General features: G+C 49.1%; 1 protein-coding gene across 1 annotated transcript in view; it reads right to left on the bottom strand.

Annotated features, from left to right (window-relative positions):
* Positions 1-15,058, bottom strand: part of MARCHF4 (membrane associated ring-CH-type finger 4) — a 72,326-nt gene that overhangs the window by 15,031 nt on the left and 42,237 nt on the right. Inside the window, exons 2-3 of the mRNA XM_081142841.1 lie at positions 5,961-6,116; positions 750-942 (exon numbers count right to left, since the gene is read on the bottom strand). Of these exons, the coding sequence (XP_080998967.1) occupies positions 750-942; positions 5,961-6,116 (349 nt within the window). The remainder of the gene's footprint in view (positions 1-749; positions 943-5,960; positions 6,117-15,058) is intronic.

Here is a 15,058-nt window from a genome sequence, read left to right as displayed (position 1 = left end):
CCTTCACCAACCAACCTAACACGATGGAAGACAGGGGAACATAGATTTCAGAATGGGATAAGCAGGGACTCAAAGGGTGGGTTCCCAACTTTTTTCTAAAACACCAAAGCCTTTTAAACAGAATTGTACCTGAAATGGAAACGTATGTAAATAGATAAAAGAACAGAAACTAGGGGTGATGCAGGGGTGAAGATTCAGAGCCTGTCTGGGCAGGATTCTGGTTCCCTCTCCTGAAGGTGGCTCCTGAAGCTGGTGTGGAAGCCCAGGGCCACACACAGTTTGAAAACAACTAGACTAGAGAAATCTTGGGCATTGGAATAGGCTTATGGAAAGCTGGACCAAGGAAGCAGGCATCCTCAATACTGTGTCTGGGCATTTTGCTGTGAAGAGAATAGGATTAAATGTTCAGGCTTCCCGGGTTTGGCTTGGCACCCACGGGGTACACAGCAGAGAAGCCTTCCTCATCTGGCTTGAGGCAGACAGACTCACCAGCTGGCTTTTCACAATTCTTCTTAGTGGGCAGCCCCCTTATCCTGACCTTCAACCAGGCAGGACAGATGTGCTTAGATCTTCCTGCCCTTTCCTGCTCCCCCCGTCCCTGCTCACCTCTCAAATCTAAGCCTCTGGTCCCTCCTGAGCTCACAGCTTTCAAGGCTGCTTTGACCTTCCAGAGCGTGGGATCCCAGGGGATTTGTCTAACTCACTGCCGTGCAGCTTCCCACTCCCACAGAGGCAAGCCTCCCACTCACCGATGCACACCACATCCATGAACCCATACATCCCGTAGCAGATCTGGAAGAGGAGGTCCTGGCGCTGCCATTTTGCCGAGGGACTGAAGGTTGACCAGATGAGCCAAGAGATACTGGCGATGAGGAAGAGGGAGCCCAGGATGGCAGCTGCGATCTGCACCTTCTCAATGACTGTCAGGGAGATGGCCTGCCACTGGGGAGAGGAGAAGGGTAGGTTAGCTGATGCTCAGAGACCCTCACTCCACTCCCATCCCATTCCCATCCCTCTCCCTTTTGTCGCCTCAAGCTCTCACCACTGGTTTAGGATTTGCAGATTTCTGAGTTGTGGAGGAAACCTATGTCACACCACATGATCAAAAGTCATTGTAAAGATGGGGTTTGGGGCAGGCATGGCTAGGAAGGGAGTTGATTATGATACAGATGGCGAAATGGGAAGGAGGAAGTGGAAATGCAGAGCTAATGTGGGGGGTGTTCCAGGGCCCAGAATATTCTTTTCAGAGCAACACTGTTTACTTTTACACTAACAGGCACTGAGAGGACAGAGGCCTTTTACTACTTTTCTGCAACACTTGGCATGCCTTTAATGTACATGCTAGAGATACCAATTCAACAAACAGAGGACACAGGATGTGGGGGGGGGGGAGACAAGAAAACCAGTATAATCTACTGACTACATACGAACACTGAGATTTCTTTTTTTTTTTTGAACAGAAAAAGCATTATACTAACAGCAGTATTGTATTGATGGATGGGTTTGAAGGCTAAGGTGTGGGTGAGTGTCAACTCTGAAATTCTGCTATTCTATGGCTGGTCTAGGTAGCAGAGGCCTAAATGAGCCTGGAGTTGGATTTTAGTTTGGGATTTATTCATGCTGTCACTCAACAAATACGTACTGAGTGTTCTCTATGTGTCAGCCACTCTGCTAAGTGCTGGAGACAAAGTAGTAAGCAAAAACATATAAGATTTCTGCTCTCATGGAGCTTACAATCTAGAAACACAGACAACCAAATAATTACACATATAATTTATCAGGAGTAAGAAAGGGAGGTACATGGAACTGTGGAAGTCTAAAAAATGGGGATTTGACTTCCCAGAAGAAGTGGTGCTTGAGTTGAGTAGGAGTTTACTAGGGAAAGAAAGGAGAGGCGAGTGCTCTAGGCAGAGGAAAGAACATGTGCAAAGGCCCTGTGAGTATGAAAACCTGGAAGAACAGAGTGAGTGCAGCAGAGAGAGCAAAAAGGTTGTTGGGTGAGAAAGCTGGAAATAGATGAAGGGAAGACCATGTGGAATCTTGAAGAACAGGCACAGATTTCTGACTTTGTCTTAAGAGTAAATATGATGCTTTTGAACAGTTTTAAGCAGGGAAGTTGGACAATTTTATAAGAATCAGGTTTGGGAAGGTGGAGGGAAGGCCAATCTCCTGATTGTAGGAATTTGTGTAACACCTCACAGAGAACACCCCGGAGGGCATTGCAGCCTGAACTGGAGGAGGGTCAGGCTACCTTCCACTGCCAAGTGAGCCCTCACTAAGCATTCAATGACCTGGATGGGGCACTGATTCTGGCTCCAGCCAGGACTGACCAATGGCCCCCAAGGAACTGTAACCATTGGAAAACATTTCACTTGCTAGTCTAGATGTAGGACATCAGCCTTTACATTTAATTATACAGACAGCGTTCCATTACAGGTAATTGGGCCTTTAAATTTTCCACTGCTTCTCCCAGCCTAGGGTTACACATAACAAGGGCATTTTCCAGAAGAGGGCGGATCCTACAGACTTTGCTCATATAGGGCAAATGCTTTTTCCAGAGCCTGCCCCGCTGTCTGCGAAGAGGGTTCTTGACAGGGCTTTTTGTTTCTACCACCAATAACCCTCACCTTCTCCTGCTCCAGACTTTAAAAATCCCAAATTCAGAGGCACAGAAAGTTCCCCTAATTCCTCAAACCCCTTCTTACCAGCTCCCATGTCCCCTATGGAAACTAAACAGGGCTCCGACTACAATCAAGCATGATGAAGGAGCAGGGTGGGGTGCCACTGTCAAGGCTGTCCTCCTGTCTGTCCCACATGAGGCTCCCCAAGAGGCATTGGGAGCAGAAAGTGCAAGGAGAAAGCAGAGAACAAGGGACTGACGTCTCCGAGAGAGGCTGGGAAGGGGAGAAGGGCTCCCCCACCACCAGCCACCACGTGAGATTCTGAGTGCAGTATCCGGATTCTCGTGCCCCGCCTGTTCTCAGCACAGCGAACACACACACAAAGGGGGGGGGGGGCGCCACGCCTGCCTGGCTGCTTCCCTCCTTATGACAAGGGGCACAGGGCACGGGGCACGGGCCGTGACCCAATTCCAGCAGAGCTCTATCCCAACCTGAGGAGTATGACCTAGGGGAAGTCAATAAATGATAAAGATTCTCAAGTTTCCTTTTGTAAAAGTGGAAATAATCAGTCCCACTTCCTGGAGTATTATGAGGGTTAAATGAAATAACTCTTTATTCAGCGTTTGAAGGGTGTGAGCTGCATCATTTCTATTCTTCATTATGTTTCAGCAAAAATACAGTTATGCATGTCGAGGCCGGGTCTTCCTAAAGGTAAACGTACTCGGCAAACTCCGCGCTGTGCGCTAAAGGGTAGAGGTTAAGGGCCAGACTTGGGAGGTGGAGCCCCTGGAGGCAACCCTGTGCCACCAGGGCAACCCTGGGCACACTGCTGACCCCTCCGTGCCCCCATCATCTCATCCATAAATTGGGAGTAACAGTACCCACTGCATGGGGTTGTTTTCAGTGCTAAATGAGATCACATATGAGTACTTAGAAAGGCGGCTGGCCTCAGTAAGCACCAGCCAAACGTGAATGTAATTGCAGTTTCAGGTGTAGCAGAGAGGGTGAAAAACAGCCGCGAAGTCTTGAGACCACGGGGCCACCCTGAAACTCCTCCTTTCTCCGTAGCTCTTCTGCTAGACCCAGAGCTTACAGAAGGTCACTGAGGGAATATGCTGTCACGACTGCAGTTTCTCACAACTTTATATGGGGCCTGGAAGAAAGCTCCCCACCCTGAGCAGCGGTAGCCCCGGCACCCCACCCATTGCACTGCTCTCTCTCAGTGGGGCCTGCCTGCTCTATCCTGTACCATGGATGGTCTGCCTGGCCTGTGGGAGCAGAAGTTACCCACTGAGGCTCAACAGGCAACTGTCTCACACTTGGCTGGGCCCAAGGAGCACGGGACACACAACTGGGACAATTTGGGCCACAACCACACAACACTGCTGCTAGTCCAAACTACTTACTTCTGCTGCTGCTGTCTGGAAAAGTGAAATGGTTTTTACTGAGCACACACCATTGCATTTCCAAAAGCAGCAGAATCATAGTAGTAAGTTAGCAATAAATTAATAGGTCAATTTTGTCAATACTGCCGTTTGCTTACTGTACTTACGAGATTAAAATACCCTCCCCACCCCCGCCAAGAAAGAGTTATCCCTAAATGGTTTTTCATTTTACGAGTCAAAGGGCAATGCCTGATTTTGAGCCAAAGGGACATTTTGGGGTAGACTTGTAGGTTTGGACTCTGACCCTTCTCCAAGCTGGAATCAGCTGAGGAGGGGAGAGTTAATGCACCCAGGGCGTGGAATCAGCCGTCTCACAACACTGCTATTTTAAGATGCTGCAAGACTTGACACATGACTGAAGATGGAACCGGCACAGGGAGGGGCACCTCTTGTTCTGACCCCTTCTTCCACCATTAGGATGGCTGAGGTGTCTGGGGGTTTTAATGTCTCCTTCCAGAGCCCCTGGTCCACATGCATGTACTGTGTGTACACACACACACACACACACACACACACACACACACCCCACATTCCTGGCAGTGCCCCATGTACAACTGCATAGGGGCTAAAATAAAACACCCTGGATACTGCAGCTCCAGGTTTCCAACTGCCCCGCCCCCCACCCCATGCAGAGACCCCCACCCCACCATCCCCACCAAACCACCACCCTCCTGCGCTTGAAGGATCGACTCTCCCCTCCCCCTCAGGGAGGAGTGAAACCACTGTGCAGACTGCTCAGGTTCCCATCCCCGAGAGCCTGGTGGCTAATTGATTACGTAGCAGCTTAACTGGCTGACCATGCGTATGTGGAGGTATTTTCAGAAGCCAAGCGCTCTCTGCATGTGCGTGCCTGTGTGTGCCTCGGAGGGAGAGCTGTTTGAGTGTGAGGGTTTATGGGGTGGTACAGGGCCTGAGGGCTCCTCTGGGATGATGGCTGTGTCAGGGCAGAGTTGGAGGATGGGGTGAGGGGACTCCTTGGGTCTTAGAGGCCCAGCCCTGTCCGAGTCTGCTATGCAGACCCCACCCCCAGCCCTGCCCCTCCCTGCCCCTGCCCTTCGAAATAGCCTCCCCCTTTCTTTTCTCCCTTGTTACCCATGCTTCCCTCTGCCTCCCTCCCCTGTCTCTTCTCCATTCTTCTCTGGTCTCTTGTCACAAGGACCAGCAGAATCTATATGACCCCCGTCAACCTATAGCTTATCAGAAATGCAGAATCTCAGGGCCCGCCCCAGACTCCTGACTTGTGTCTGATTCCAGATGAACTGCATGTACATTAAGATGTGGGAAGTGCCACTGAGTCTCCTCTCTCCTTATTTCTTCTTTCCCCCCCCTTAGCTTCATCTTAGTCTGTCTCCTCACCCCTCCCGCCCTCTGTCTTTTTTCCATCCTGATCTCTTCTGCCCTCTGTTCCCTTCCCTTCCCTTCCCTTCCCTTCCCTTCCCTTCCCTTCCCTTCCCTTCCCTTCCCTTCCCTTCCCTGCCCTGCCCTGCCCTGCCCTGCCCTGCCCTGCCCTGCCCTGCCCTGCCCTGCCCTGCCCTCCCCCCTTCTTTCTCCCTTTTCCTTCCCCTGGCCTTTCCTTTCTGCTTCCACCCACCCACGCACCCACCCACCCTACCAGCACTCCCTTATTCTCTCCCCCATCGGGCTCACCACACTCCTTTCCTTCTGTATCTATTTCTCTCTCTTTGCCTCCTTCCTTTCTTCTCTTCTTGCTGAGGCTTAAAACCCCCACTCAAGTTCTTCCCTTTCCTCCTGCCCGAATGCCACCTGCGGTCTTGCCCACCTAGCCCACCTCGTTCCTCTTCTCCAAGCGGCCCTGACTCTAAGGTGTAATGGCCTGCTGCAGGAAAGCAGGGCTGTGAGAAGCCCCAGGCCAGCAGGCAGCCCCCCGTTGTACCTGCAGAGGATTCTTTGTGCTTATGGCAATGACGTGGTACTTGTAGTAGCACAGCTCGCAGCTCCAGCAGCCCCGCTCGCTGATCCACTTGATGAGGCAAGGCTGGTGGGTGCACTTGACGGAGCCGTCGCAGCGGCACGGGCTCAGCAGCTCCCCCTGCAGGGCGAGAGGCACAGGTGGTGAGGCCCAGAATTTGGACGGCAGGCCAGAGGGCGGTAGGCTCTGTAGGTGAGATCACGCCGTTGAAACCAGACCCCAGGCTTTGTTGGAAGGCCGCAGACCCCACAGAGGAGAACTGGGCTCCAGCCTCCCCACCCTGGGAGCCAGGAAGCTTCAGTGAACTCAACTAACAGTTCTAAACCTGGGGTCCGACTCGGTGCTGCCCAGTCCCAGGGTTTCTGTGAAAAAGAGTGGGTCGATTTCTAAGGAGCCTTCTTATCATCCAAAGGGGGCATCCGCCTCAGCTGGCTTCTCTTTAAAGGCTCAGCCAGGGGTCTCAAACTCAAATGCCCTCAGGGCCAGACAGGAAACACAAGTTTCAGAAGCCAGTTGGTGGGGGAATGGGGCAAATTGAAAGGCCCAGACACCAGTTAAAGGGACAGATACCATCAGACCCAGCCAGCTGTAGACATGGGAATCTATGTAGCAATTTTTTATGCAAAATCTCCTAATAGTTAAATATGAGCAGCTAGTGAAGTTTTAAAAACATATTGTGAGGGGCCTCTGCCTGAGTTTAGAGCTCTGATCCAGAGCCTTTACACTCTCCCCCAGGCCAGCTCATAGAGACACACGTCCCCCCTGCACAGCCTCTCCACCTGGCTCCCAGACTGATAAAACCATGGCAGGCGGGGACAGGCCTGAATCCCTGGGAGCCAGGAGCTTGGGCCTGGTCCCTCCTGGCAGCCTCAGGCCTTGCTGGGAGTGGCAAGGATGATCAGGACAGGGGAAGTGGAAGCAGGGAGGCAAGGACCCACTCAGCTTTTCCAATATTGGCAGAGCCTCTTCACTGTGGCTCCAGGCCCTTCCTACACCAGTTAGAGCATTTTATCCATCTGTCTCTGGGTTGCTACACTGTTACCCCTCACAGAGACAATAACTAATTCATCTTTATGCACCCTTAGCAGCTAGTACAGGGCCTGAAACAGACACTTGATCCACCTTTGACCATGGGATGCATGCGTATCTGTTTGATGGGCAAGAGGCTTTGCTTCTCTAGATAGGACATGGCCAGCTCTGGCTCCAGGTGGACAGCCATGGCACCCGGGGGAGGAGTAGAGATGGCAGGAGTTGCCCACATTGCTGGGCACTCACTGCTCCAAGAAAGGCCTAAGCACCCTGTATGGAGTAGCTGCTACGTGTCTCTGGGAAAGAAATAGGAGGAGGAGTGTGGAGAGAGGTGCTGGGGGAGAGGCGAAAGCACTCATTATTCATGGCAGCATTTCCTGGGCTCATTTATTCTAACAGGACGAGCTGAGTTTGATTAATCGGGTTGTTAAGCAGCCATGTCAAATTGCCGATCAGGTAAGAGACATTACTCTCGGTCCCTGGCAATGGTGCCAGGGGACAGTGAAGGCTGCACCCTTGCTTCCCAAGCAGCGGCCAGGAGACAAGGCAGGAAGGGCTGAGTCACAGCTGATAACAAGGCCTGGGCTCTCTTTCATGGCTCTGGACATGGGACCACTGGGGCTCACTGGAGCCCCTACCCCCAACCCAGCCTCAACATACTTATCTGAAAAGGGGAAGCATGACCTGGTCCCAGTGCCTGGCTATGGGCCCAAGAGGTCAAAGGTGTGTTGGTTCCCTTGGAGCTCCTGGTCCCTCACTGCCCCTTAGGACTGGACAACCCAAAGGCAGAATAGGGACTTTTCAGGCACCACAGATAGTAAAAGCAAGGATATCAAAACTGTAAGAAAAGGTTGACTTTGATGAAGGAAGCAATCCAGGATTTTAGAAAAGAAAAAAAATACATCTGCAAAGAAGCTACTTTAATCTTGGCATTTATGCAAGTTTTGTATTTTACGGTTTAGTATATTTTTATGTATACTGGGAAGAAAGCCATAATCTTTTTGTGTTTAGGGCTCTGAGAGGCCTTAACCTGGACGCTTCACCATCTTTGGCTGATCATAGCTGTATTGCTCAAGAACAGGAGGAGTAGAAATGAGCCAGCGGCCAGACGGACTCAGGTTAGACTTGACATTCTTTGCAGAAAACCTTGTTAAAGGCTAAGATAGTGGAACATGGAGACTGAGGTAGTCAACATCTCTCCACATAAGAGGGGCTTCTATCGAAGGGAAAGGTTGAATGACCAACTCAAGGTCACTTAGTCAGCCAGTGCCACAGCCAGAACGTGAAGCCAGGTCTTTCTGATGTTAGACTCCAAGTTTCTCACTGCACTTCCCGCTCATCTCCCTTCTGCATCCTGGTCCCTGCTGTCTCTCCCACACCTGTGCCCACTGGTCTCTTCCCTGTCTCTCCTTCCCAGATCCCACCCCCACCCTGGCCCAGCTCAGGCCCCACCACCAAGATACAGACTTGTTTCCTCTGGGATTGGGGCTGCTCCTGTGTAGAACTGGGCACATTGACTGGACGGAACCAGGATGTGAGGGAGGACCAGCCCCTCTGGTCCAGCCCCTGAGGCTCCAGCCTTTGGGCTGAGAGGATTACTATGATCTTGTCCCTGGAGCTCAGCAAACTCCACAGATCAACAAAGGGGCTTATTAAATGCAAAGGGCACCACACACTTCCTTGCTGATCTGCTTGGAGCTCTGGGGCCCAGGGACTGCCCTGGGAATGACTAAGGTGAGAAAAATCAGTCCTTTTTTAATCCCCAGGCCTCCGCTGGACACAGTGTGGGGGAGGGGAGAAAGCATGGGTTTTGGAGACACTCCTTAGATCTGAATGCCTCTTCACAGCTTACTGGCTGTGCAAACTTGGGCAAGTGTCTTAACCTCTCTGAGGCTGCATTTCCTCATCTTGCCATTGTGAGCAACTCTTACTTTCTCAAGGGTGGCTATAAGGATGGAGTGAGATCAAGCACACAAAATGCTGGGCACGGTGCCTGGCACAGAAAGTCTTCCTGTGAGAATATTACAGTTCTAACTTGAATTTCTCTAAAGACTTTAATTTCATAGTTCAGTTACAGTTCTACTACAGTTCTACTTGATTCTCCTACTGTCAAATAAGGTAAAGAAGGGAACCATGCCTTAAGTAAATGGTCTACTGAGCCCCAGAGAGGGGTTGAGATTAAGGAACTGTCTAAGAGTCCAGCTGGTGTGGCTCGGTCAGTGTCGTCCCATGCACCAAGAGGTCACAGGTTCGATTCTCAGTCAGGGCACATGCCTGGGTTGCAGGCTTGATCCCCAGTAGGGGGCGTGCAGGAGGCAGCCAATCAATGTTTCTCTCTCATCGATGTTTTTATATATCTCTCTCCCTCTCCTTTCCTCTCTATCTAAAACCAATTTTTAAAAAAACATATTTTTTAAAAAGTTAAAAAAAAAAAAAAAAAAAAGGACTGTCTAAGAGTCTGCCCCTCTGAGGTGGGTAGGGGGCCAGAAGATGGATCTCCTGACTTCTGGCTGAGAACAGTCCTCTGTGTTATCATGAGGTCACTGAGAGTGTTTGGGGGCCCCCATCCCTGGGGATGCTGAACAGAACAGCGTGAACCCCTGGATGGGTTAAGTGGGCTCATGCTAGAGGCAGAGGCAGGACAAGATGATCCACCGCCCTTGGCCGTGGCTGAGCTGGAGGGTGGGGAGAGAACAGAATGGGCTCTCCTTGGTGCCAATGACACAGCGAGTGGCAGGCGCAAGGCTCCCGTCGTTTCTCCATTCACAGATTTCTTTCTCTTTATTTTGGGCTTTATTTTTTCCCCCTCTCAGTCTGAAAGGACTTGCTTCTGGAGTCCTTAGGTTACCTAGTTGCCATGGCAGTGGCAGGTAAGCCAAAGAGTTCCCCTTCTACCCACACAGGCACCAAACATCCCTACCAACAAGCAGAAAAAGAGAAATCCAGTCTAGCAAAGTAAAGGCAGCCCCAGCCCTGCTGCAGTGTGCAGCTCTGGGAGGTCAAAACAAAGGAGATGATAGAAACACCAGCCTTTGGGTTGGAGTTTGGGGGCCTCTACCTTTGCTGAGACTAGTGTGCTGGATAAGAGTCTGGACTCTAATCCCAGGCAGAGTTGGGTGTATCCAGGCCCTTACAATCTGTGTGACCCTGAGCGAGTTGCTTAACCTCTCTGGGCTTCATTCAGTTATTCTTTTATTCATTAAATATTGACCTAATATGTCCTAAGTTCTGTTCTATCTGTCAGGGATACAGCAGTGAATGAAATTGTCTGTCTGAGAGAGACAGACAATAGAAAAGAAAAGAAAACTGTAACTGCCTAAGATGTTGTCATGTACTATGGAAGAAAATAAGCAGGGAAAAGGGCAGTGGAATACCAGGGAGATGGCGGGTTGAAATTTTAAATGTGGTGGCTATGGAAGGCTTCATCAAATGGGGACAGCTGAGTGGAGATCAAAGGAAGGTAAGGAAGCCACCCATGCAGGTGTCTGGGACTGAGCATTCCAGGCTGAGGGGACATCCAGTGCAAAGGCCCTGAGGCAGAAGCATGCTTGGCGTGTCCGTCCTAGGAACACCAAAGCGGCCGGTGTGTCTGCGATTGAGATGAGGGGAAGAGGGGTAGGAGGTAAGGTCAGAGATGTAGTGGGGATCAAAAATGGCACCAATCAAGTGAGGCTCATGAATTATTTACTGTGGATGAAATGAGAAATTATGAGAGTATTTTCAGCAGAGGACCTGCCTTGATCTGACTGCGTTTGATAGGATCACTCTGGCTGCTGTATTGAAAATAGACTAGAAGGAAGTAAAGGCTGAGCAGGAGACAGAAGGCTGGGGCAGTAATCCAGGCACGCAGGGATGGTGCTTGGGACCAGCATGGTCGCAGTGGAAGATCTGAGAAATGGTCAGTTTCTGAATATATTTCCAAGATACAGATATTAGGATTTGCTGATGGATTGGATACGGTGAATGAAAGGAGAAAAGTCGAGTATGCTGCTGATTTTTAGCTGAGCCATGAGAAAGACAGAGAGTTGCCTTCTATTGAGTTGGGAAAGACTGAGAGAAGGGCAGGTTTCAGAGGGTAGATTGGGAGCTCGGCTGTGGACATGTCAACTTTGAGATGTTTATTAAATGTCTAAGTGGAGACATCAAATAAGGACTGCAGTGTACATTAGTCTGGATTTGGGGGGAGAGGTCCAGGCTAACATACAAATTTGAGAGTCACTGGCATACAGATGGTGCTTAAAGCCGCGAGCTTGGGTGAAATCACCGAAGGAGTAAGGGCAGGTGGGAAAGAGGGGAGACACCAGGGCTGCTCCCTGGAGGAAGCCAAGATGTCAGAGCTTGGGAGATGGGACAGAATCAGTAGAAAAGACTGGGAGGGAAGGTCAGTGAGATGAGAAGAGAACATGATGTTCCAAAAACCAAAGAGGGAGTGATCTGCCCCGTCAAATGGGGCTGATGATGGGTCAGGTTGGATGAGAACTGAGAATTAACCAGATATTTGGCAAGTTTCCTTTGATTTCTCCCATGTTCCAGGGGAAATATGAAGCACAGTCATGAACTGGATGTGCAGGTGGGGAGGAGGTATTGGACACCTGAGAGTTAGTATAAAATCCAGGGGAGTTTGAGTGGTTAGAGCAGAGAAATCAGGAATGATTGTTGGAGCACTGAGAGTCCTTTCTACTAAAATGAAATGGCTAATCTGTGAAATTGAAGACTATATTGAAGTAAGAGAATATATTTAGCACCATGCCTGGCACACAGTAAGAGCTCAGTAAAGGCTGGTTAATATGTAAGGGGTTATAGTGCAGGATATAGCAGATCTTCACGTCTCTAAGCCCACCTTCTCGCTACTTCAAACACTGATCAATAGCCTCCTTTCCTTCCTTCCTCCTTTATATAGCATTCTTATTAATAATCCTAATGGTATACACATTCACAGTTCCAACAAATACTGTCATAGACATTCTACCATCCACTACCACAATAATTAAATGAGGCTAATAATTAATTCTCCTGTTTTACCTATGCAAACAGCCACTCAGAGAGGTCGTTCTTGCACAAGAGAAAGGCAGAGTAAGGCTCTGACACCCGTTCTGTCCACCAGGCTGCCTGTACCCCAGCATCTCTGCACCCCAGCAGCCTTGTCCATCAGATCCTTATCTTTCCAGCTCTGAACAAAGAGATGGCCTTGCTGGCTCCCCCATTAACATATAAACACAAAGGCAGAAATCCTTTGCCCATTTCCCCTCCCCTCTGAACCCTGTTCCCAGCAGTGTTCTTCAGGTACTAATTGATGTGGTGGTGGTGGGGGGGAACAAGATAGGGTTTGACTGCCCCCTCCCTCCCTCCTCACACCCCATCCTTGATGGAGAGGAGACATTGGTTAAGTAAAAATTAAGAGACAGAGGCTTCTGTAAGCATAGTAATACATTCAGGTTTTCTCTTTGTTGCAGTCTAGATTAATAAGGAAGGTTACTGTTGCCTATAGATGCTCCACTGTGAAGACTCAGAGGACCTTAAAGTCAGATTGTCCCCTCAAGGATGGACCCAGAACCTGTGCGTGTTGGGGTGCGGAGAATAGAAAAAGGTCACTGGGATTGTAGATATGAATAAGAAGAGATGCCAAAGAAAGTAGGGACTCTCCAATGTCCATCTTAGGTGGTCTCTGGACTTAGAGGGCCGATAGTTGACTAGATAGGGAGAGTAAAGAACTTTGTGTATCATTCCTTGGACTTGACATATTTGGGGGACCAGTTAACAGTAAGGACTACCAGTAACCCTTCCTCCCAACTTTATGGGCACAACCAAACCGGCCCATGATATTGACCAACTATTTGTGTCGCTGTAATCTGGTTTGATGGGGGAGGGTTGGGGAGAGAGGACACAGAAGAAGAGCACAGATGGGGCCAATGGGTGCAAGAAACCTAGAAGATTCCAAGTGTCTTCTTCCTGCAGGAGACCAGAGAACGATTTCTTGATTCCACAGACCTGTAAGAGGTCCATGTACACTGGTATTAGGCTCAAGAAAAATGACTTATCATGAAGACCTACTTCCCAGCAAAGGTTGTGACTCAAAGATGAATAGGAGAGAGTGTGACTGCTGCCTCCCCCTTATCTATGGGAGGCTGATCTGCAATATGACCTTCAAAGATCCTTGTGGCCCGAGGATCCATTAGTATACACAGATCAGCTAGTCTCAATTCTCTGTACATTGTGTCAAGCAGAGTATAAGCAGCTCTTTGCTTTCTGCCTGGAGCCCTTTCAGGCCAACCTGTTAGCTCTGCTCCCCACCCACAGCATTTACCATGCTCCCTTCCCAGCCAGGCCAGGCCTGAGCTGCTCACTGCCCCTGTCTGTGGCGCCAAGGCCAACCCTTGGCTTCAGGAGACTAATAGTGTATCCACACTGGCAGAAGGAAATATGCATTGGTGCAAGATAATTTGATTTAAAAGGAAAGAACTCTATTACTAAGTAGGAAAAAAAAAGATTTAAGGCCTTAATGAGCTGTAGTCATCTACATTAAATCCAATTAACCACATAATTATTTCTAGTTTTACTCTCATGCCAGCAGCTTACTTCACACACACATACACCCCTATAATCTGCCTTCCTCTTCATGGAAAACTTTCCAGCCTTCCTGTTTATCAAATAAAAAACAAAGAATACAAAAAAAAAAAAAAGACAAGGAAAACACACAGAGACCCAAACCAAATCCTCCAAACCATGTTTTTTCATTTTTATGACAATTATTTTTTTTCCAGCAGTGCTTTTCTCCCTATAATGTAACTGGTATAAGACAAATGTACCTATTCCCTCTAACAGCCTCTAAATTTACTCAACTGGTACTAGAAAGAACTTCACCTCACAATAATTGAATTTAAATGACGGTTAGTTCCATACAGTCAAACATGATCTGCATAATAAACAAACCAAGCAGTCCAAGGGCTGGTGGAAAGGTCATATTTTATGTTTGTTTACAATCGTATCTGTATTACTGGTGACCTAAATGTACAACAAACCATCTGTTTGTCTTTCTGTAAAACTCATTACCATCACCATCGTTACCAAAGAGCTCAAGTTAAAGGCTGATCTGCCCTCAGACCTCTGCCTGACTCAGTTGAAAAACACAATTTTGATAAACCTTGACTGGCCAGAATTGGTCTGTTTGTGTACAGCAGTGAACTGGGCTGCCTCCAAGGTTCCAGGCCACCAGGCTGGAATTTCAGAGATTCCAGGTCACTGTGTCCTTTCTTTCCCACAAGCTGGGCCACACCAAGGGCACAAGTCAGTGGCAGGTGAAGGGGCGAATACTCAGTTGCCCCAGGGGTCAGCCCTCCGCAGTCCCCGTGCACTGGCAGAGCAATGCCCAGCTCCAGCTGTGCAAAATCTTTATGTTATTCGAAGGGGCTGGAGTGAAATTCTACAAAAATTCATTTTCAGTCACTGTAACTAATATATCATTCAGTGTGTTTGGGGGATACAGCAGATGTTACAAGTGTAAACGAGCTATGATGACATGTTACATTTCGCAAATGTTCCAAATGGCTGACTTAAAGAACGAAAGAGCAGGGTCTTTCCTGGGTGTCAATTTCAGCCCCGACACCCTCTGGCTGGTGACCTTGGTTTAAGTTATCTAAGCCTCGATTCCTTGGGTCTCAGAGTTTAGCGTACATCAGAATCACCTGGGAAGCTGGTAAAGAATTCATATTCCCAGGCTCCGCTCCAGGTTCAGATTCCATGTAGACTCACTTCCCTCCCTTGAAGCAAGGTTTGCTAAGGCTCATTCTGTGAAGCTCTGGACCAGATACTCCTCAGCAAACCTGTCTCCTTTGTCGCTTTAAGACTCTTGTGTATACAAAGATAAAAATAAATGCCAATAGCTAGAACTTTATTGAGCACGTACTATGTGCCAAGCCCTGCATGCAAGCTTTGACTGCTGGATTCAGATCCTGGTTCTTCCCCTTACTCGATGAGGGACACTGTGCAAGTTACTTACCCACTCGGAGCCCCACTCCCGTCACCTGCATCTATAC

This window comes from Miniopterus schreibersii, assembly GCF_964146895.1.
Source record: "Miniopterus schreibersii genome assembly, chromosome: 7".
NCBI classification, from domain to species: Eukaryota; Metazoa; Chordata; class Mammalia; order Chiroptera; family Miniopteridae; genus Miniopterus; species Miniopterus schreibersii.
Note: the sequence above shows the minus strand (reverse complement) of the source record. Positions and strands in the feature narration are given on the sequence as shown.